We start from the raw sequence: 22005 nt of genomic DNA, 5'->3' as shown, positions 1-22005 counted from the left end.
GCAGTCAGTGTGATATTTTCCAAGGTAGCTTTGCTTCTAGGAGTAGTCCGCTAAGAAGGTGGCTGCCATCCAGCTGGGCCACACTCCAACGGCTGCTCCGACACGCTCTTTTGCAGTTCGACAGACTTTAATCAGTACTGCACATCCGAAAATGGCTTGATTTTTTCTTTTGAAGATATTTATTTATTTATATTTTCGAGAGAGACAGAATGTGAGCAGAGCAGGGGCAGAGAGACAGGAAGACACATAATCCAAAGCAGGCCCCAGGCTCCAAGCTGTCAGCACAGAGCCCGACGCTGGGATTGAACTCACAAACCGTGAGATCATGACCTGAGCTGAAGTCAGATGGTTAACGGCCTGAGCCACCCAGGCGCCCTGAAGATTTTAAGTAATCTCTACACCTAATGTAGGGCTTGAACTCACAACCCCGAGATCAAGTCCCGTGCTCTACCGACTGAGCCAGCCAACTGCCCGCCGAAATTTGTTTTTATTGGTGCAACTAGTCTCATGAGAGGCTGTCAGAGACCAAATTAAAGGCATTCAAGAGTGGCCAGGATAGTTTACGTGACTAGGGTGTAAGAATCTATGAAGTCTTCATTCCCTAGAGATAGTGGCTGAGGCCTGCTTCCCAGCGGCCTGGTCCACCTGCTCATTTAGGATTACAAAATCTCACCCTAGGAATATTGCTGCTTCTACCTCCCGTAAACCTTTTATATAGGGTGCGGTCAGAGCGTCTGAAAGGAGAGCTGGGTATTCCTCCAATTTACAGAAGAGGATGTCCCAACTGTTTTGGGCCAGCTTTGCTAGTAAATGCAGACTGATGTTTTATGTGTCCGGCAGAATTTGAAACGTGCTCAAAGCTGGCAGCAAGATTTAAAGGAATAGCTCAGGGGTGCTTGATGGCTCAGTTGGTTGAGTGGTTGACTCAGGTCATGATCTCAGTTTGTGAGATCAAGACCTGCATCGGGCTCTGTGCGGACAGGGTGGATTCTGCTTTGGATTCTCTCTCCTTCTCTAAATAAATAAATTTAAAAAAGAAGAGAAGAAAGCAAAAAGGATAAGCTCACTCACCAGAGCGGATTGGATGCCTTCTCTATGAAATGCAAGACTTGGTGATCCTGAAAACGTTCCCAACTGGGTGAGGGAGAAAGGCTCTTCTAGGAAATTGTTTCTGAAAAATTCTCTTACAGGGAAATGTGTGTAAAAATTGCAAGTTGTAAATGATGCTTAGGCTTAGACCAAAGCCCTGTGCCTACTGAGAGCTCAGAAAGTATGAATGAGGAGAGAGGACGGGAGTGGTGGTGGCTTATGTAGACAGAGGAGCCAACCAATCACAGGTCACATCCACTGTCTACAAAGGAAACAAAGTCAAGACTAGGTCCTTGGTGCGTTGTAAAGGATTAGTAAAGACCTCTCAGACTGGAAGAGAAAAATCGTCAGTCTAGGCCTGAGGAAAGTGGCCCTTACAGGGGTTTGTGCACACGTCCACAGGGGTTTTCAAATCACATTATGCACGCTCATCAATGTCTGTGTGCGATCTGTGTGCCGAGGAACATTATCAGGGACACAAAATCATACTTAAGGGTTTCTATTTGTTTTTAATATGTTTTTTTAATGTTTATTTTATTTTTTGATAGGGAGTGCAAGCAGAGGAGGGGCAGAGAGAGAGGGAGACAGAGGATATAAAGTGGGCTCTGGGCTGACAGCAGCAAGCCTGATCCAGGACTCAAACTCACAAACCCCGAGATCATGACCTGAGCTGAAGTCTGATGCTCAATTGACTGGGCCACCCAGATGCCCCTTAAGGGTTTCTTTTTAACTGAATCTTTTACCAGTTGCTGTAAAGTTCAACCGACTTTGTAAAACCCGGGGACCTGCAGGGAGCATCCTACTTTGTAAGATGAGGAACCTAACCAAGGCACTACCGACCTGATAACAACAGACTAAAATGCCATGTGGATTCTAGCCTGCGGGCCAGCTTCGCTGAGAGATGAATAGTCTTTCAAATCTGAAGGACGTGGCAACAAACATTTATATACGAGACGTGCTGTGGGGTTCCTTAAATAAGTAACTCCCCAGGCTCATATACTTATAGAACAATTATTTAACAGAGACGGGCTGAGAAAAAGAAGAACGAAGAGTTGATGAGTATTACTCTGAAACAAAGATAAAGCAGCATTTAGATGCTTAAGCATGGTTGAGGCTGATGGGCACAAGAAATTGGATTTTTACACTATACTGAAAAACAAAGTCACTTGAACATGGCTTTGGGACACTGTGATGAAATTACTCAGATAAGGCCATGTTGAAAGCCACAGAATTTCGTAACATTGTCACAAAAGCTCAGAAAGTCTGCAAACTGCTGCTCGACTTGCATTCCAACTGCAAACGCCTTCCCACTCCAAGCTGGGGACAGGGCTTTGGTTACCATGTCCGTCCGAGGGAGATCTGTTGTGGTTTTAAAGTGTCTAGTGGAGCTTTATAAAGAGCACAGAAAAGCATGACCTTTGTGTCAGCATTAACCTCAACATATAATTCTGGGAAACTTTTGTACCTACTGTTTTACTTATTACTGCCTGTGAAGTAAGTTTTACTTGTGCCTCCAAAGCTGTGCAAGCATATACTTTAAAAACACAAGGTATCTTATATAAACATTGTTGTAGGCTTTCCTTTACTAAACTGGTACTTTGTTGAAGAGCTTTTAGTGCCTACTCCTCGTTTACGCTTAGTTTTTATGCAGTCCAGTTTCATAGGGCCGTACTAATTGTATTAGATCCCAGTTATACTAGACTTATTTAAACAATTTTTTTAATGTTGATTTTTGAGACAAAGAGAGGCAGAGCATGAGCAGGGGAGGGCAGAGAGAGCGAGCGAGAGACAGAATCTGAAGCAGGCTCTGGGTTCTGAGCTGTCAGCACAGAGCCCGATGCGGGGCTCGAACCCACGAACTGTGAGATCATGACCTGAGCCAAAGTCAGACACTCAGTCGGTTGACTGAGCCACCCAGGTGCCCCTAGACTTATTTTTTATTGAACAATGTTCAATGGTAGGGATCCCACTCTGACCTTTTTTCTCCAGCCACCTCCTTCCACTCCCCTTCCCCTTGACCACCTCCCCATTTACTTGCCCTTAAATAGATAATGGGATGCAGTTTTGTGTTACTTCAGTTACTGTAATATTGGATCTGCTATCCTAAGCTACATTTCTTTGGGGGCCAAAGGGAGAAAGGACTTTTTATATTATCTGAGTCTAATAAATGTAATAAGAACCGGCTACTCTGTTAAGTAACAAACCTGGGTTCCAAATGTTTTCTTTCTTTTTTTTTTTTAAGTAACAATACAATCTAGATACAAATCTGTGTACTTCACTGGAGATATTGTATAAAATACAGATATTGTATCTTACGACTGTAGCTACAAAAAAGCATAGGTGTTTCTTTTTGTTCAAAAGAGCTGAAATATTTTAGCAAATGGAATGAAAAACAATCTGAGGAAGTCATGAGATAGATTCTACATTTCAGTTGGAAATGGAACAAATTCCATTGTTCTCCGTGATGAAATATCCAGGAGTGTGAGGTCTGTAAATATCCTACACACAGTTATGACTTAGCGGGAGTTACTTTGGGATTCTTAAACACACATTGTGTTCCATAATTCACACAGAATAGAAACAAATATAGTTTCGAACATTCTCTGAAGGGCATCTTCTTCACTACACATTATTTTTCTTGGGTTCTGTAGGGTCATGACATTAAACTCCTTTCAGAACACCTTCAGCAGAAAGAAATTATATCCAAGCAGGAAATAAAGACAGGCACTATAGAAGAGCACTTCAAACTTGTACCCTAGACACTCAAAACTCAACAAAAACCTTGCAAAACTCAGGATCTGGTCCTTAGAAACTTGGAGGTGTCGTAAAACAGTGGCATATCGATTTTGTCTCCTCTACATCAAAATCTTTGTAATTATTTTTATTCAATAAATCCAATAATATATTAATTCAGAAACTAAAGAAAAAGGACACAAGAATTTGAAGGGCTTAAATATATTTTTTATATTGATAGTCTGTGTCTTTCTACCCTAAAATACATTATTATTGATTACATACAGGATGAGGTGAGGTATTTGTAAAATATCTGGTAAAAAATAATTAATATACAGTATTCTACATGAGATGGAATCTTAGGAACCTTTAGGTCTTCTGAAGTGTTCAACTGATCATCTAGATTAAACTGCCCTGAATGGATTTACAGTTGTTCCCTCAAACCATGTCAAAAAAAGGAAGGCTCTTACATTTTCCCAGAATTTGTGAAGAAAAGGGAAAGCACATAATTGGCAATTTCTATTTCTCACATCCACAGTAATGCATTCACACAAAATCAGGACCTCCACGTTTAGCATAAAAAGAAAAAAAAATCCTGGATTAGATATATAATGATATCCATGAATAATGAATGGTTAGGCTAATTCAACAACAGCAAAGAAATTCAAGTGGTCAACAGTCTTGAAAATGCTTTATTGAAATGTGTGACTTATGTGCAGAAGATGTGTTTGAAAAGACCACAGCTTGAAAACTGGTTTTTGAAATGTCTCAACAACCAATTGAAAAAAAGGAAGGAAAAAAAAAAAAAGAAAGAAAAAGAAAGAAAAAGAAAGAAAAAAGAAAATCCCTACTGGGCTGGACTTCTAGTATAACCAGAAGCCTGGTGTAAAATTTTTCCTTTAAAACGTTTTCCATCACAGAAACTAAAGAAAACAAAGCTATTATATTTGGAAATTGTTGTGGAGTCTGAAGTTTCAGAGCAGGAGAAGAAACAGTTTTTAGACATGTGGGGTGACTTCTTTTTTGGTTACATTTGGACGAACATGGACTTCACAGTTCTCAGAAGAACACCGAGGGCGTTCAAGTCTGTATGCTTGTCGTGTTGAAGGAACGGAGAAACACAGACGGGAAAGGAAAAGGACGACAGGAGAAAGAGAGGAGACTGGAGAAAGGAGAGCTGGAACAAGACATGATTAGGTTAAGTCTAGTTATAAATTTATCAGAAGCTGTGCGCACCTTTTTTAAAAGTCCTAAATTTACATTCCAAAAACTGCCCCCCAACCCCCAAACCCGCTGTCCCTGCCTTGGAGCCATTGTGAAAGTCTATGCACAAAAACTGAAACAGAAAATAAAAAATATCCCGGCCCCTCCAAACCCCAAAAAGCTGTACATTTTTTTTTTTTTTACACATAGGATTAATAATATAGGCATATAGGTGGCATGATTCAATTAAAAGGCTTTTACTTTTTATGCCGGAAAAAACCCAATAAATAAAAGGTGCTAGAGTTAGCATTAAGAATTTGGTTGTGACATACTGACAAAATCTGGGAAGGCAAATCCTCAAAGCTCCCCTGATCTGATCTGTCTCAGCAAACTATGAAGCAAGTACACAAATAACGCAAAGTATGATTGAGAATGTGAGATTTTCAAAAACAAAGACAACATAATCCAGGTTAACTTTGTTGAACAGTGAATAAATGAAATTCATCTACACCTGAATAAAACATATTTAACAATTGAAAAAAATTTTAAACAACCACAAAAAGTAAAAACTTTAAACAAACATGAACAGGATTTGTTTTTAGGGCGCACAAACGCCCCTGCAGCAGATTCCGACAGTAGCTTTACTGGTGCGTCTTCTAGAGAGGAGTTAAGAGACAGGCTGAGCTCCGCACGGGTAAGAGGACTGACGGGGCGACAGGACAGTCACACAGGGCGGAGCGCGACACCCGGCTACGACCCCCAGATTCCGCTGCAGAGCCGGCTTTGTGCGTAGGAGGCACACAAAGAAAGGTGATTCAGGCAGACATTATTCAAAAGCTACTTCGTCACGTAACTCTTTTGCCGTGTAACCCTTGAATAATGTTCAGGAAAGCTTTGGGCTTTTATTTTTGTTTAAGTTTTACTCCTTGTATTTAATTTTTTAAATAACAAGGTCACTAAAACTCATGCACGCTGCAAAAAACCTCATGCAGTAGTTAAGGTAAACCATCCAAGCAGTTTTTATTCATTAATATTCATAAATACACACAGCAGCTTCATTAGAGATTTCAATTTTCCTCTTCAGTTTGAATGTGGAGTATTAGGAGAGCCTTTTGCATGTCAAGGTACAGGAAGCAGAGATCACCCCTGCACTGCTACCTACATTTACCTGCTAGAAGTAAAAATTAGTTAAGTGGAAATGATTATCATATATATTTTCTCTCTTCCTTTGAATGTACACAATGTAACAAGAGTGACAGACCTGAAATTACAATCACCAAACAAACCCAAGATAGTTGTTGTCCACTTTCATTGGCAAATACAGCACAGAGGACATTGTCTGCGAATTGGGATGTCATCAAAGAGGAGGTGGTGGAGGCTCATTTCCTTTATTACTCTCTTTTAAATTTAGGTTTTCTAAAGCAACATCTAAAGGCATAATATCTACACAGCCCATAGCACCGAAATCTGCCATCTCCCCCCGTTCATCCTCGTCGGAGGACGAGCTCTCTTCGCGCACTAGAGTGGACAGAAGGAGCTCTTGGACAAACAGGCTGCGGTCCGCGCGCTCACTTTCCATGGACTGGCGCTCTGTTTCCGACATTTTAGGATCGTTCAACCTGCGAAACAGAAAAAAGAAACGGTCTTACCGGTAAGATGTCAGCGCACAAGTGCAGGGTCAATTTTGACAATGTCTTCTGTGCCAGCTTTCAGGTGGCAGAACTCGGACTCTGAGACATACTGCTGAAACACTCTGCTCTAATGTATCACCTCCATCACGTTGAGGTGAACTCCCCACACTTCGAGCAACACCGCTCCCCAAGGTGCAAATCTACGCTTTCCTTAGGTTCAATGAGAAAAAATACACTTAGACTTCTCATGCTCCCTCTGGAAAAAGTGGTGGTGAGCACTTTTCAGAGGAAAACAAAATTTCCGATAGGTAGTATGTTTGAGGAAGTAGTGAGTTCCTAACCAGAATTTCACCCGTGGGCAGTAAAACGAGGAAAAGGAGCAACACTGGTCACAAAAACTAGTGACTAGAATATTCGGCTGAAAAAAACCCCTAGAAGTTCCTTTGACTTTTCTCTATTACTTCCATCTAATTCTTCCTAAAATGAAGATACCTCCTGAAGGGTGAGAGGTCAGGAAAACACACACACACGCACGCACGCACATGCCCTCCCCCCCCGCCCCAACCCTGTTTCTCCTACCCAGGACTGAACAGCAGGGCGGACTAAGAGCCGGGTACGCTCATCTGATATATGCACTTATGAAATCTGCATCACGCTGGGAAACTTGGTTCATCTGCATGGACACTGGACAGATGTTAAGAGCTGAATTCTTGTTACTCACCTGATGAATGACTTAAGCAAAGTTCTGCTTAGTTTCAGTTATTGATTTTATTTCTCTACATTCTTAGTGTCAAAGAAAGAAAGGGAGGGGAGCCTGGGTGGCTCAGTCAGTTAAGCATCCAACTCTTGGTTTTGGCTCAAGTCATAACAGTTTGTGAGATCAAGCCTGCTTGGGTTTCTCTCTCTCCTCTCTCTCTGCCCCTCCCCAGCGTATGCACACACGCACTCTCTCTCTTACTCTCAAACTAAATAAACTTTAAAAAAAAAGGGGGGGGGGTAAAGAAAGAAAGGGATACTAGCTGGAGCACTGGGGTCAGGACAAGTAACCAAACAGGGAGAAGACCGTGAGAGTGCAAGGGTGCCTGGCAGGCATGTATGACAGGTGCCTTGCCCAGAGATGGTGCACTTGGAGCCCATGCTCCTCAGGGACAGGCACCTGCTCTCTGCTGTCCTATCTATGCTGAAAGTGACAATACATACCGGGCCCTTACTATGGGTCAAACTCTGTCCTAAGTGCTTTCTGTAGGTTATTATCTCTTTTAACTCCTATGAGTTAGGTCATATTACTAACATTTTACAGGAAGAGGAAGCTGAAGCAGAGGTTAACTGACATGCTCAAAATCTTAACAGCTGTCAAGTTCAAAACCACTGGATGATTACATCTATGGCTCAGAGACAAATGAAAAGATCTAAATTTCAGAACTTGAAGCAAGAGGATCTGAAAAGTAATTACATAAAAGCCATTAAATTCACACTGAAAGGAAATGACTGATGATACACAGAAGACTACCTACACAGTGAGCAAAGCAGAGACATATAGCCTGAGATCCCCAACACTTTGGAGAGCATGTAATTGCAATATTACTGTTGTTGTTTTTTTTTTCTTTTTTAAGACGATTAAGAGTCACATGCTCTACTGACTGAGTCAGCCAGGTACCCTATAATATTATTGTTTTTATTTTTAGTAAATAACTGAGAAAATATTTCATTCCTAAAAAGTAGATAAAATCTGGTACCAGGGCTAGATCTCCTAATGTGCCAAACTTCATTTGGGATCTAGAAGTAACTGCAAAGCTTGTGAAGATCTTCAAACTGGGAGTTAGCCAGTTAGCTGACTCTATTGCCAAAAAGACTGAAATCTGACCCAAGCACTGCAACAATAATTTTCTAAAAGATCCACAATTTGGATCCCAAGGCAACGGTTTCCCCACGATGAGTTCCAGGGTGCCATGAACAGGAACTGTGCCTGGTTAAAGAGGCCAAAGACAAGGCTTGGGCCCCACATAGATCACATAAGGGCTATGTGACCAGACACCAGGTTTTTTCTTTGGAAATACTACAGCCTTGAAGCTTTCCTCCCCTTAAAGATTCATAATGCGTATTAATATAGTTAAAGTTCTGAGAAGCCCAATAATAAATGAACTACTTTTGTTAGTTAGTTTTGCCCAAAATTGTCAAGAAAAAAACCCTGAACATAAGTAACTCTACATGTTCCTTAGAATATATAAAGTCCCAGGTAACGTTTTTCTGGAAATACTACCTAAGATAGATCTTACCAGTCAGGATCAAATGATACAGTGAAAGGTAGGAAAAGTGCTCTGTAAACTGTAAGATATGTGCAACGTACTGTATCAGATGACAGAAGGGGCCCTTCAAGAAGCTATGACCAGAATCCAGGAAGGCTGCTCAGAGGCCACTCACACCACGCCCTAGGAGTTGGGTGTGGTGTAGAAGAACTACAGAGAGAAAAATCCCAAATCAAGCCCACTGAGTTTCAGGCTAAAGAAAAAGAACGGGCCAAGTGTCAAGGGTGAGAAGATGTCTTTTCCAAAGATACTCATTCATTCCACCCACAGTCAGTGAACTCTCAGTGGATATACACATTGTCAGGTCTCCTGTTGAGGTAAGTATCTAGACCTGCCAAGCTGGAAGACCCAAAAAGGTAAGGCTACATGGCAGCAAGGGTAGCTCCATCTGTGGCTCTGCGGTTTATGTTGAAGCAACATTTTCTGGTAATCACCAAGCACAGTTACTGTCTTTGCAGAGATAATCCCAAGGTAAATTCCCCCACCTGAAACCTCCTCCTTAGCCCCTAACAAATGAGAATAACGGGGACCATTAATTGGGCCTTTATTATATGTCAGATACTGAGCTAGACCGTACATATACCAATATTCCATTTCATCCTCAAAATAATTCTCTTTCTCATGAGGCAAAACTCATAGGCTGTTGATGATAAGACTGAGGTATAGAGAAGTGATCTGCCAAAGGTCCGAACTAGGTAGTGGCAAACCTGGGGCTCTAGACAGGGGTCCGCAATCATTTTTTATTCTGCATCCAAAACATATTATTTATAACTAGGCACAGGTGCCACTGTACCAACAGAGACATTTACAAGTATGATATAAATGAAATATACAGAGAACTAATATTGTCTTCTAGCATCAGTTTGGAGGTAACTGATACATTACACTGCTTTTCTCCTTCACTTCCCAGTTTTTACTTTATATTCCTCTATGCTCTGTTAAAGGCCCAGATTATTCCAGGTTCATTACCTGTTGAGCCTAAGTCTTCTCATCACTACTCTTTCTAAAATTCCTTATGTTCTTAAAAGTCACATAAAATGCCGACAGGCTTGGGAGAAAAAGATGTTCAGTTGCTGATGGTAGTTTTCAGAAGCAGGTAAGAGCTCTATTCCATCCAGTAAAACCATTTACTGTATGTACTGCACACAGTATTTGTTGCATTATGGTAAAAATTTTTCAAAACTGTCACTTTTGTTTGTGCCAATTTCAAGAACTTAAATCCTGCTTCTTTAGAAATTCTCAGGAGAAAACCACTATGTTGTGAAATCCTCTCCCCTACCTTTTATGTTTCACAGCTGACTGAAACTGGCAATAAAAGGAAAGCAATGTTAATTATGACAATAAAGATACCTAATATGTCCCCAGAATGTAATGAGAATGGTGTTTCAGTTGTATGGGCAAAACGGGGAAAAAAATCACATGAGATGATAATTGACTGTCAGAACGAGACCACTAGCAGTTCTGTGTTAACCACTATTCTTCACATTCTCGGGGAAATACTGAATATGCGGTTTTGCGGAGAGATCGTGAGTTTTAAGGGTCGGATCAAACACAGCCTTTAAGAACACGGACAAGGCACAAGAGAGAAAAGATCATTTCAGACCACGTGGCGCCAGCCAACCACTGCTTGTCAAAGCTGTGTGGACAGACGAGCTACCTTGTTAAAAGAAACTGGGAATTGTGGACAGTCTGCGGACTGCTTTCCGTGTTGGCGATGTTGGTGGCTGCCGTGGACTGCGTGATCGTGGTGGTGACGCCGCTCGTGTTAGCGCGCCGGGTGGCGTTGCGGGCGGTCTCCAGCTGCTGCCGCGCCGCCTGCGCGTGCTGCCGCTCCAGCTGCAGCTGCATCTGCAGCTGCTGCAACTGCGAAGCGGAAGGGCCCGAAGAGTTAAGCTGTCCTCCCGCGGACCGCCTCACTCCTGACAGCTGAGACAGCAGCTCTGCCAACGGAAACGAAGGGGGTTAATGTCTCGTTAGATGCTGCGGGAAACAAAAGGCTGAAGGTCGCGCTTTTAGAGGAGCATTAAAAACGATGGCCAACAGGCAGGTGGGTATCCATGGCAACATAAAGTTCAGCTGGGAGCTCAGCACCTTTCTTTTTATTAAAGATTTTATTTGTAGGTCGTAATCTCTACACTCGACGGGGTCTTGAATTTAACAATCCCAAGACCAGGAGTCGCATGCTCTACTGACTGAGTCAGCCAGGCGCCGCCCCTCGGTACCTTTTAGAATGCCTCCTGGAGGTAGCGGCTGTTGGGTATGGAGAATGCAAATCCATGAATATTAACCCACATACAATTATTTTTAAGCAGAACATAACAGATTGTTGCTTAATGGACTAATTTAGTTATACTTTCTCTCAATATTGTAGTAAATTAAAGTGGATCATCTGCTGGCCCAATCATAATATAAACCTTCTCCATACAAGCTCCATGAAAGAAGGGGTCAAGTCTACCATTTATACTATTCCAGCTCCTAGAACAGTGCCTGGCGCATAGTAGGCCTCAAACATTTACTCAATGATTGAATGATGATCCGAATTACATCCAAGAGGCCCAGATCATTTCTATCTGTGACCCTTGCACCACTCACCTTTGCCTTGTCTCTGGTACTTTCTGGTACTGTCATTTGAGAGTCCTGGAGTACCACTGGACTATCACTGGTGATGTTCAGTGAGGCTGACTAGCTCCTGACCGTACAGCCTAGTTAGTGGTCTGTTACAATCCAGACTCTCTTCTTTCGATAAGGTTGAACTCACCAAGAGCAATGTGGAACTTTGTCCCTGAGTCCTCATCTAAGTAGGGTGCAGGAAGCGCCTTGTCCCACATGGGAGAGTTCCACCTAGCTTACATGGAATTACGTGGAATTGTCTGCCTTACTAGCAAATACTCTTCGTCGTTAAAATTCTTTAACGGGTGTTGCTGTTTTCTAGCTCACTGTTGTTTTAACCCACAGGTTCTTACACCATTCTTTCATATAGCCTACAACTAAAATAAACTAATTTCCATCGGCAGAAAAAATTGGAAAGAATTTCTCACTTTTGAATTTTGTTTCCAGAAATGAACTTTTACAAAAAGCCTACTAACAAAGACAGTAGGTAAATACTCCCTTTGGATGAAGAAGTATTTTTTTAAAATCCCCAAAACTCAGTTCACAGGGTTTATTGCACATCCAAATGCCCAAAGCACATTTGGAATTTAGAGGTTATATCTGTAGGTCTGTACATTTTAAAGAACATTGTATGAGTAAAACTGTTCCTAGTTTGTACCACAGATCCACACTTACCAGCGTCCCAGGGTGTTCTGCAAGGTGCATCATGATTTTCAGGCACATATTCACCATGCGCACACATTTCAGAACTTGTACAGGCTTCCCAGAGTCTTACCTTAGCCTGTGTTTTGTGCATCTTACAGTCTCAGGCTACTGTGATTTCTGACATTGTATTTTCACCTCCAACCTCTTTGCTCTGCTGCTGGCTTCCCAGCTTGGTCATGTACTAAGCCCAGAGGACTTGGCTATGAACTACATATTCAAATGTTGTCGTTTTTTAAATAAGATTTTCTCAAGCTACTGAAACACATACTTTTCAGTATGTTCCCTAAGAGTATAGTTCTCAAATCAAGGCAAGAACAGAGAAACTCCTACTTTATTTTCTTCTATGAGAAGAGCTTAATTCTCTAGTCTTGTCAATTAGTTTTATTATCTGTGTGTTTGGGGGGTTGAACCATGGAACTCTGAAAGTCTTCCGACTCTGAAATCTTTGATCATTTTCTTGGGTTTCAATACAGGCCACAAATAGAACCCAGAGCCATTTCTTAGTATCTTCTGCTCTAAGTGCTTAAAGAAATGTCAGAATGATATGAACTACTTTATGTTGCCCACTTTTAAAATATTTCATACTAATAAAATTTGGGGAAGTTCTGTGAAGGAATGTAGGAGCATGATGAGAGACTAAAACCACAAATTCCACCAAAACATTTTAAAGGAAGGCCCCCTCCCTGGCCATTTCCTTTATTAATGGGAAACTAACTTACCAGCTATAGGATCCATGGCCTCCCTATTGCTTGGAGAATATGAACTCTGAGAGGAAGAAAGTCCACCAGTAGAACTGCTAGTAAAGTGCATGTTTGATCTACGAGCACGAGGACCTCCTAGTCCCCGGCCAGGGTGAAACATTCTACGTACATGTCGAACACCACTCGATTCATCGTAACTCCAAAGTTAAGAAAAGAACCCAAGTATTTCACAGAAAGAAAAAAAAAATCACTCGAGCCCCTGTTAGACAGACATGCAGATTTCCTAAATTATAAGCATTTAAAAATAGCACATTTCATTTAGAATGCAAACATCACAACCATATCTACAAGGGCTATTAACGCTAAAAAAAAGACACTCAAATATAAAGCACCATGTGAGTGAATGAGTGAGTGAGTGAGTGTGTGTGTGTGTGTGTGTGTGTGTGTGTGTGTTTTCAAAGGGAAAAATGTTTTTCCAGATAGGAACAAATTTCTTCCTAGCCTCCAGCGACAATAACCGGGTGGGGTAAAGGGCACCATTGGGTCAGACTCCCAAGATAAGGCATCGCCTTACCCTGACCTCAGGGCTGAATTTCATATATGTTCATACTGAAGTAACCAAAATTAATAAGCATCAATTTTTTTATCTGAGGGGAGCTATGCTAATCAAGTCTCAATTATCATCTGGAATAGAAAAGAACGGTATGAGCAGTTTTATTTACATTTTTACAGTTTTTTAGGTTTTATTTATTTAAGTAATCTCTACACCCAACATGGGGCTCGAACTCACCAACCTGAGATCAAGAGTTGCATGCTCTCTGAGCCAGCCAGGTGCCCCCTGCATGAATAATTTAAATTCAGGAATAAAAGACTCCTTTTGGTTATTAGTTTTAATCTGTCTTCAAGTTGTTTTTTAATGCTGCTGCTAAACTGAAAACTAGATTTGAATTTTTTAATAGCAGTGGACAGAGAGAGAGTAACACCACATTTATCAAGAGGTCAAATTCCGAGGGGTGCCTGGCTGGCTGTCAGAAGAAATTACTTAAAAAAAACAAAACAAAACAAAACAAAACAAAAGTCAAAGCTAGCAGCCTAACCCACCTTCTACAGCTGACAGCAAACAGCCGCCCAAACTCATGAAGACATGAGTAAAGAAGGTCCTGAACAGCAAACAGCCACCCAAACTCATGAAGACAACCTTGTGTTTCCACACAGGCAAATGTATGGGTAAAGCACAGCCAAAGAGACTTTTCTTTCAAAGCAGTACACGGAACAGCTATATGGTACAGAATGACTTTTTTAAGAAAACGTTTATTGAAAATATTTTTGAGAGAGCCAGAGGGAGAGCGCAAGAAGGTGAGAGGCAGAGAGGGAGTGGGGGACAGAGGATCTCAAGTGGGCTCTATGCTGACAGCAGAAAGCCTGATGTGGGGCTCAGACTCATGAATCGTGACATCATGACCTGATCCAAAGTCGGGACACCTAACCGACTAAGCCACCCAGGCGCCCTGGTGCAGAATAACTTTGCTGGCTTCCCAGTTTTCAGCCGATGATTTTGGAGTGATTTAAGGATAGGATGAGTGATTACTGAAGCCCTCAGGTGCCATTATAATGTGTACTGTTTCATCATGGTATTCATGATAATGGCTTAGGTTTTACAGGAAGTAATGTTATGATCACCATATTTTGTTTTTAAAAAAGCATCTAGGTGTAAAAACTACACTTTAGGAAGGTTCCATCTAAACAGCAAAAAAAAAAAAAAAAAAAAAATTCTGGTGCCTATGAGGTTCGGAGAGAAGCTATTCCCTCATGACAAAGTCACCACACAGAATCACTTGAAGAACCTGAAAAATCAGTATATTTCCAGGATAACTGCAATGTCAACATTTTGTTTTCCAGAGCTTAATGGCAATACTGGTTAGGAATCTAAAATGTAACATATGCCTTCTCCTATTTTTATTTTGCATAATTTAATGTTCTCTTGATAACCAGGGACTTATAAAAATCTCACAAAAATGGATGTAGGTGACACGGGACATTCTACTGAATGGATACTAATTTCATTACAGGACCCCAAACTTGCTGAAAAAGTTCAGGATTCAGGATAACAGCCTGGCTTGCAATTACTTGCCTAGCTTCTCCATGAAGATGGTGCAGAACAGGGATCAAGCATAACCCTGCTCCGTATTGTTTTAAGATTCTTTCATATAAAATGTGAAGTGACTCAAAGACTTAAGTATTCTTGGCCCATTCAGGTTTTCTTATTCTCTTCAAGAAAAAAACAAAAAAAATCACAACTTTCTTCATTATGCTTTCATGTCCTCAGCACTTAGGAGAGAGGAAAAGTGGTGTCATCTGTTCCTCCGTCCTTGACTGGCTCAGGTCTGGCTGACATTCTCATTTCTTAGGTTGGCTCCATATCTTTGTATTCGCTTTCGTTTTCTTTTATTCCCCTAACTCCGAAGGGCCATGCTGCCAATTAGAACATTGGGAACTGTGAGCAAGGGATGGGAGCTGGGGGACAAGAAAACCGTCAAGCCAGTTTCTTCCTCAGTAGGACCATGGCTGGATTATGGTTGCCGGGAGGCAATCAAAGAAATCAGAATAAAGTCTGGCGAAGAGGAAAGTCGTGATTAGCTCTTGAACCACTTCAAACTGCAATGAATACTGAAACCTTTACATGAAAATGGACCCCTGAGTTAATAGGTGACAGTTTTCGAAAAACAATTCATAACTTGAGACGAGAAGCACACAGCGCACAAAATTAATTACTCCGGTGGGCCGTTCATCTCTTGAAGATCACAGGGAACATCACCAGCAACTGCTGAGAGACAGACTTGCGAAGGGGAAGCAGAAAGGAAAGCGGGAAAGGACTTCAGAGCTGGCTGTGAACTGATGCGATCCTACTCAGAGACTGGGCGGGGAATGACAGTCTCTGGAGAAAGGGGCTCCCAAGGGAGAGGAGCCCCGGCATGCACTCCTGCTCATCATCCCCCACTAGAATGGGGTACCGGCAACAGAGGACACAGAGGGGAAGCACATAAATTCTCCTTGTACTCAACTAGATTTTAATTCGGATTAGTGTTTTCCTCTTTCGTATGAAAACACCCTGCTGAAGACTTATCACCTGGGCAAAGGGTCTTAAGGGAATCTGACCGAAACGAAGTGAAGATGACGAGCAAGGCGGCTTTCAGTGAGTGTTGTTCATGTGACAGGCACAGCATGTAACAAGAGAAATAAATTGCATCTCAACACCGAGTCACTTTTAGGAAAGGTCAAATAAACTCAAATAAATTGGAAGTTAGTTTATCTCTTTGGGTATATTGTCCTTAAAAATAATCAAAATGACAAACATTACAAACAACTCTATCCCTTCTTGCCTCTTAAAAGGATATTAAATCTCTAGGGGCTCTGTGTTCAAGTGTAAGATGAGCTGCAAAGTCATCCGTGACATGATTAGGATCGCCTCCAGGTAATGCTGCACATATTGGACAAATCTGAAATGAAAGTAAAGAAAGCAGATTTAATAGATGGATATTGATCAGACATCTTGTTGGATGAATATTTTACTATAACTGAGTTTTAACCAGGCAACAACACAGTAGAGATCCTGAACTAGTAAACAGCAACGGAGGCCTGAATATGAACTACGGCACATCCACGCTGTTACTTACAACTCCGAGAGATAACCTCTCAGGGTCAGACACAACGGTTCTAGACAAACAGCTCAAACTTGAGCTCTGGTAAAGCCTTCTAACAGCCTGGCCGATTCATTTGCATGGTCTGACAAAACACTTTCCATAAAAAAAAATTTGTTTAAAGATGTGCTATTTAATTAGTGCACATTCACATCTGACTAAGTTTGGTCTTGAATGGTAAAGACGGAGACATAAGCCTCCCCAAAGTAAGCTAGATTTGAGGGCCAATCTCCAAATACGACAGCAAAGCTCTTATTAAAATACAACTATACAAGCTCATATATTAAGACAGTGATTACTGGTAATGTGCAAATATGCTCTATAAATTCATGAATAGGACTTCCAAGGGAAAATGGGGATGGGAGCCCATTTTTAGAACTCTATCTTTCAGAGGAATGGGAGGCGGAACAAAAGCTTGTTCAGGTTAAGGTCAAGGAGTAGAAGACCAACTTCTTGTGCGCCTTAGGGCAAGGAATAGGAGAAAGGAATAATGTCTGTGTGCACACGCAGAGCTCAGGGGAGCCTTCAGAGGCTGGAAATGTGGTTTCTGAAGCGGTAGGTTAGAGAGGAGTGGTGACACAGGAAGAAGAGGGGTAGGATCAAGAGAAAGGAACTTTGAGAGGAAAGGCCCCTTCTCTTCCAGAAATCCAAATGGGTAAATGATGGTCTAGGAGTGGAAGCCAAGCCTTGAGGTGTAAAGAACTTGAGAGCTAAAGAACAGAACCAAACAGAAAGGTCTGATGCAAAGGGGCACAGCCAAAGGGAGCCCCAGGAAGTGTACAAAGCTTTAGGCTTGTGTCTCTCTAGGGAGAAAAGAACTGAGGCTAGGATATGTGATTTACGTTGCCAATACACATGTTGTATCTCTGAATTCTTTCACCTGGAGTAAAATTCAGGCACTCGGTTGACCTTGCTGCCTGCCTGTGGTGGTGTAAAAGAGATGAAGAGGCAGGCGCAAGGCGAGACTTGGAAGGCCAATACTGGGATACAGACGGGAAAACAAACTATCTGATCCCCAGAGCCTATGCCAACGCAAATCACCATCTTCTCAGGACTAGAAAGCAGAAGTCCCCTAAAAGTCTGACTCTGATTTGATTCCAGTTCCTCTTAGGCCCATTCAGCTGTTCTGATTATATCTGCTTCAGGAGTCTGAGAAATATCCTTAAGAAACCCTAAAGATGCTCATGAGAAATAACACTTAAGCAGGACAGTGTGCAAAAGAAGAAGGGAGGTCACATAGGAACGTGCCTGCAAATAAATGAAGAAAGCACTGGATAAACATGTGCATGCCTTTCTTAGAGGATGCCACAGAGGTGTTCAGACATTTTTTCCTCTGTCAGAGAGAAGAGCAATTGTATCTGTTCATAAATTTACAGATAATCAACTCTCTTTCTCAGGAATTTAGGTTTTACTGTCTGTGTCATTCCTGTACTATGAAACTGCCAGGCAGTGTCCGCTGTACTTATTTTACTTTTTGTGTGTTTCTGTCTTGCCTAGCTAGATTGTCAACGGTTTTGAGAAATGCAGGACAGTGTGATTTGGTTGTTGTTTGGGAACCGTGACCAGACTTGCTTAAAACAAAAAGAGCAACAGGTTTGGAGAAGCAGAAACAACCTCCAGTTTAACAAATCAAACAAACAAGCCAGCTTAGATATTTTTGAGTCCCTCAATTTTGCAACAATTTAACAGGTGCTGGACAATGCAGAGCTTTATTACAATGCGACAAGATTACAAGTGTTAAGATTTTTATCCACAGAAAAAATAACCAGTAAGAGGAAAAGGCACCTTCCTTCTAAGATATTTGCTTTAGACTGGCCTTTGGCTAAGGTCTATGCACAACTCGAACTGCACAAAAGATAACTGTAGAAGTTTCAGTACTTTGAGGACACATGCAAATGTTCTTAGATGAGAGAAGTATCCTTGAGAATATGCATTCCCGGAAGGAAGACAAAATGGGAAAGTACAGATATCAAATGTACTAAGAATGCCCTAACAGGACCGACAGCCTCCTATACCCTAGAAAAGCACCTTCGAGATGGGGATGTAGACTAGTGCTTAGTTTTGAGTGTGTCTTTACTTCCACACACCCAGTATTTTGCAGAGGACAGAAAAATTCCACACAAAAGATACGCTGTTAACCCTAAACTTACGAGTCTGTCAACATTAATATTTATCATGCTTCGACTGCCACATGATATAGTAACATCTATTACTTGAACAAGCAAATTCCATGTAACACATTATCTTAACGCAATGACAACCTGCCAGCGTTCAGGCATATTGAACTGGCATAAGTCAGTGTTTCCTGAAATTGGCTGAGGATATAATTCATCCAGAATATTTGGTAAAAACACAGTTCTCTAGGCCCCTGCCTGGAAACTGATTCTAGGAGATTTGAAAATCTATATTTTTGACAAGGGTCCCAATTATCTTACAATTAGGTAAGTTTGGTAAATACAGCTTAAATATACAACGGTATTTAAAAATAATAAATATCCTGAGGAATGAAACATGAAATGTTGTATTTACTATCCCCTGGCTCAAATTCTTTCTTTTTTCTTTTAGTGTTTTTATTTTTGAGAGAGAGCGCACAAGTGGGGGAGGTGCAGAGAGAGAGGGAGACACAAAGACAACCACAGAGGGGTTAAGTTCTCATGATGTAGTGAGCTCTTCTCCATTTTTTTTTTTTTTTTTTTGGATAGGCTTCATTACAAGTTTCTTGGCCATTTTGTTCACTGTTCCAGAAAATGCATTTTAAAAAACTGTCTATCTGATCCAGTACATAACCTGGCTTGAACTGAAGCTACTAGACCACAGCACTACAGAGAGATCGGTCTTGCACCAAAATCATTCAGCAGATGCTGAGAGCTAGGCTGGTTCTTTACCAGGAGGCTGACCCACTTTGGAGCATCATCCTCTCAGACCACTTGAAACTGCCCTTAAACTCAGATTCTGGGACACTAAGCTTCTTGTTAACAGCAAACACTTTTTTTTAAAGTTTATTTATTTACTGAGAGAGAAACACAGAGAATGAGTGGGGGGGGGGGGGTTGTTGAGAGGGGAGAGAGAATCCCAAGCAGGCTCATCAGTGCAGAGCCCGACCTGGGGCTCAACCCCACCAATTGTGAGATCATGACCTGAGCTGAGATCAAGAGTCAGATGCTTAACTGACTGAGCCACCCAGGCGCCCTGTAGCAGCAAACACTTTAAGTGAAATAACTGGTTTGGCAATTGGTATTTCTTGACTAGGTTTCTGAAACTTGATAAACTCATTTATTTCATTTATATGATTAATTTTAGATCTCTGAGAAATGTGTTCCTTTTGAGTAACTGTTCAAAAGCTGTGATTTCCCTATATCATCTTCTATTGTTACTTTCTAGTAACACACCAAATGTTTGATGCATCGTTTGTCTGGCAACGATGATCTTATGGCAGCACAGCTTCTTTGTAGTTCATTTTTTGGACCCTTTTTCAAAAAGATTCATTTTCATCCACATAATCATTATGATTAGGTTCATCTTGTCACAAAAGGCCTACAGAATCACTCAAATCCTACCATCCTTCCATTCCCAAGTAAAAGCCCGGGTGGCATGATGGTGGAGAAAGTAACATTATTCCTCTGTACAAATGTCAAACCTCTTTATTATCCACCAGACCAAGTGGACAAATGTTCTCGTTTTAATGGTTCTCTAGTATCTGGCCGTACTCACCTGATTCCATTTTATTTCCCATTATTTCCCACAACAATCAATACCTTACCATCCCTTCTACCTACTATGTTTCTTTCTCAATACCACATCTTAGTTCATGTTGTCTCTTCCCTCTGAATAATGCCTTTACCTTCCCATTCTGTCCACTTTTTGAAATCATACCCATTTTTTCAAGGCCTACATGAAGTCCCAAAGCCCTCTGACTCCTTCCTGTGTTATTCTCCAATTGTGTCAAACAAGCTAGTTTGCTCTTCAGATGGGCCACAAAGTCTGTGTGGGTTGAGGCCACATGTTTTACAGTTGTTATGCTGAGAGCCACTGTGCCTTACTCCAAGAATTCAGAGGCCTCAGAAAGCACTTCACACTTTACATACTAAACGTAATGTTCTTGGTTAATACTTGGGGAGATACGTTCAGAAGTCACAAACATTTATCTAGAGAAAGGCCACTAAAATCTCCCTTTCCAACTTGTCCTTAATAATTGACCCAGGAATGATCTAGAACAGAGAATCTTCTGACATTATCCTCTGAGGGCAAAGAAGGGAAGGTAAAGTCAATGTTGTGTTCCCCTCACCCTCTTCCTATTTATAACTAACGACTCAATTTCTCTCAGGCACCCACACATTTTCTCACATAAAGCCCTTCTGCAGCCCCCCACCTTCCTGTTACTTTGCTTTCTGTCCAGTCATTACATGAACATTCCTTCTCCTTGTTCCTTTTCTCTACTACAGCTGTGGGTCAAGTTATGAAGTGAATCACGGTTAAGAAGATTAAAGGTATTACTCTTGTATCTGAGGAGTTACAGGTTCTGCAGCAAAATTACAATGCAGTGAAGAATAACTGCCACAGCTCTACTGCCTTCAGAAAAGCTGCTTATTTACTTGTGTTCGGTGAGTTTGTGCACCCCCCACATCATAAGCACAAGAAAGATAAAAACACAATTCCAGGTCAAATAATTTTCCTTTGTTAATATTATACCAACTTTCTTTCTTTCTTTTGTTAATAAATGGGGAGGAGAGAAAGTTCTTTTTTCTTTTTTTTTAATGTTTATTTATTTTGAGAGAAAGAGAGAGTGGGAGTGGGAGAGGGGCAGAGAGAGGAAGAGAGAGAATCCCAATCAGGCTCTGTGCTGACAGAGCAGACTCCTACGTTGGCCCCAATCCCACGAACTGTGAGATTATGACCTGAGCTGAAATCCAGAGTCAGACACTTAACTGACTGAGCCACCCAGGCGCCCCTCTACTAACTTTCTAATACAAGATTACATAGGCTTTTCCTAAGCTAGCTTCGAAATCAAAATTCACCACATGATGTGTTCTGCCAACCTCGTACTTATTTATTGTGCTCTGAGTTTCAAGCTAGGTTTCCAAAGGACATTTACAAAAACAGCTTCTTTTTAAGTTGGTGTTTTCTTCTTCCTTTCTTCTCATATGTGTAGGTTATATAAATTTAAATGAAAACATGTAACAAAGCCTTGTGAGCACTGTTTCAGATACGGGGCACCTTCTGGGACTGCAATAAACACGGTTTCTCTTGTGCTACTGTTTACAACTGCGTCAGTTTTCTAGTTAAAGGATCTATGCCAAGAAGTCCAGGTGGGCTAGTTAATGAAAGTTAT

General features: G+C 41.3%; 1 protein-coding gene across 2 annotated transcripts in view; it reads right to left on the bottom strand.

Moving 5' to 3' along the window:
* Positions 1-4496: 4496 nt before the first annotated feature.
* KCMF1 (potassium channel modulatory factor 1) overlaps positions 4497-22005 on the bottom strand; it is a 79390-nt gene continuing 61881 nt past the window's right edge. For both annotated transcript variants that reach the window (XM_027072083.2, XM_053200832.1), the window contains exons 4-7: positions 16374-16475; positions 12997-13171; positions 10620-10902; positions 4497-6644 (exon numbers count right to left, since the gene is read on the bottom strand). In XM_027072083.2, coding sequence (XP_026927884.1) covers positions 6383-6644; positions 10620-10902; positions 12997-13171; positions 16374-16475 — 822 coding nt within the window. In that variant the 3' untranslated portion in view covers positions 4497-6382. The remainder of the gene's footprint in view (positions 6645-10619; positions 10903-12996; positions 13172-16373; positions 16476-22005) is intronic.

This window comes from Acinonyx jubatus, chromosome A3 (assembly GCF_027475565.1).
Source record: "Acinonyx jubatus isolate Ajub_Pintada_27869175 chromosome A3, VMU_Ajub_asm_v1.0, whole genome shotgun sequence".
In the NCBI taxonomy this organism is placed as follows: Eukaryota; Metazoa; Chordata; class Mammalia; order Carnivora; family Felidae; genus Acinonyx; species Acinonyx jubatus.
The sequence above is the reverse complement of the archived record's forward strand: the minus strand, read 5'-3'. Positions and strand labels throughout refer to the sequence as shown.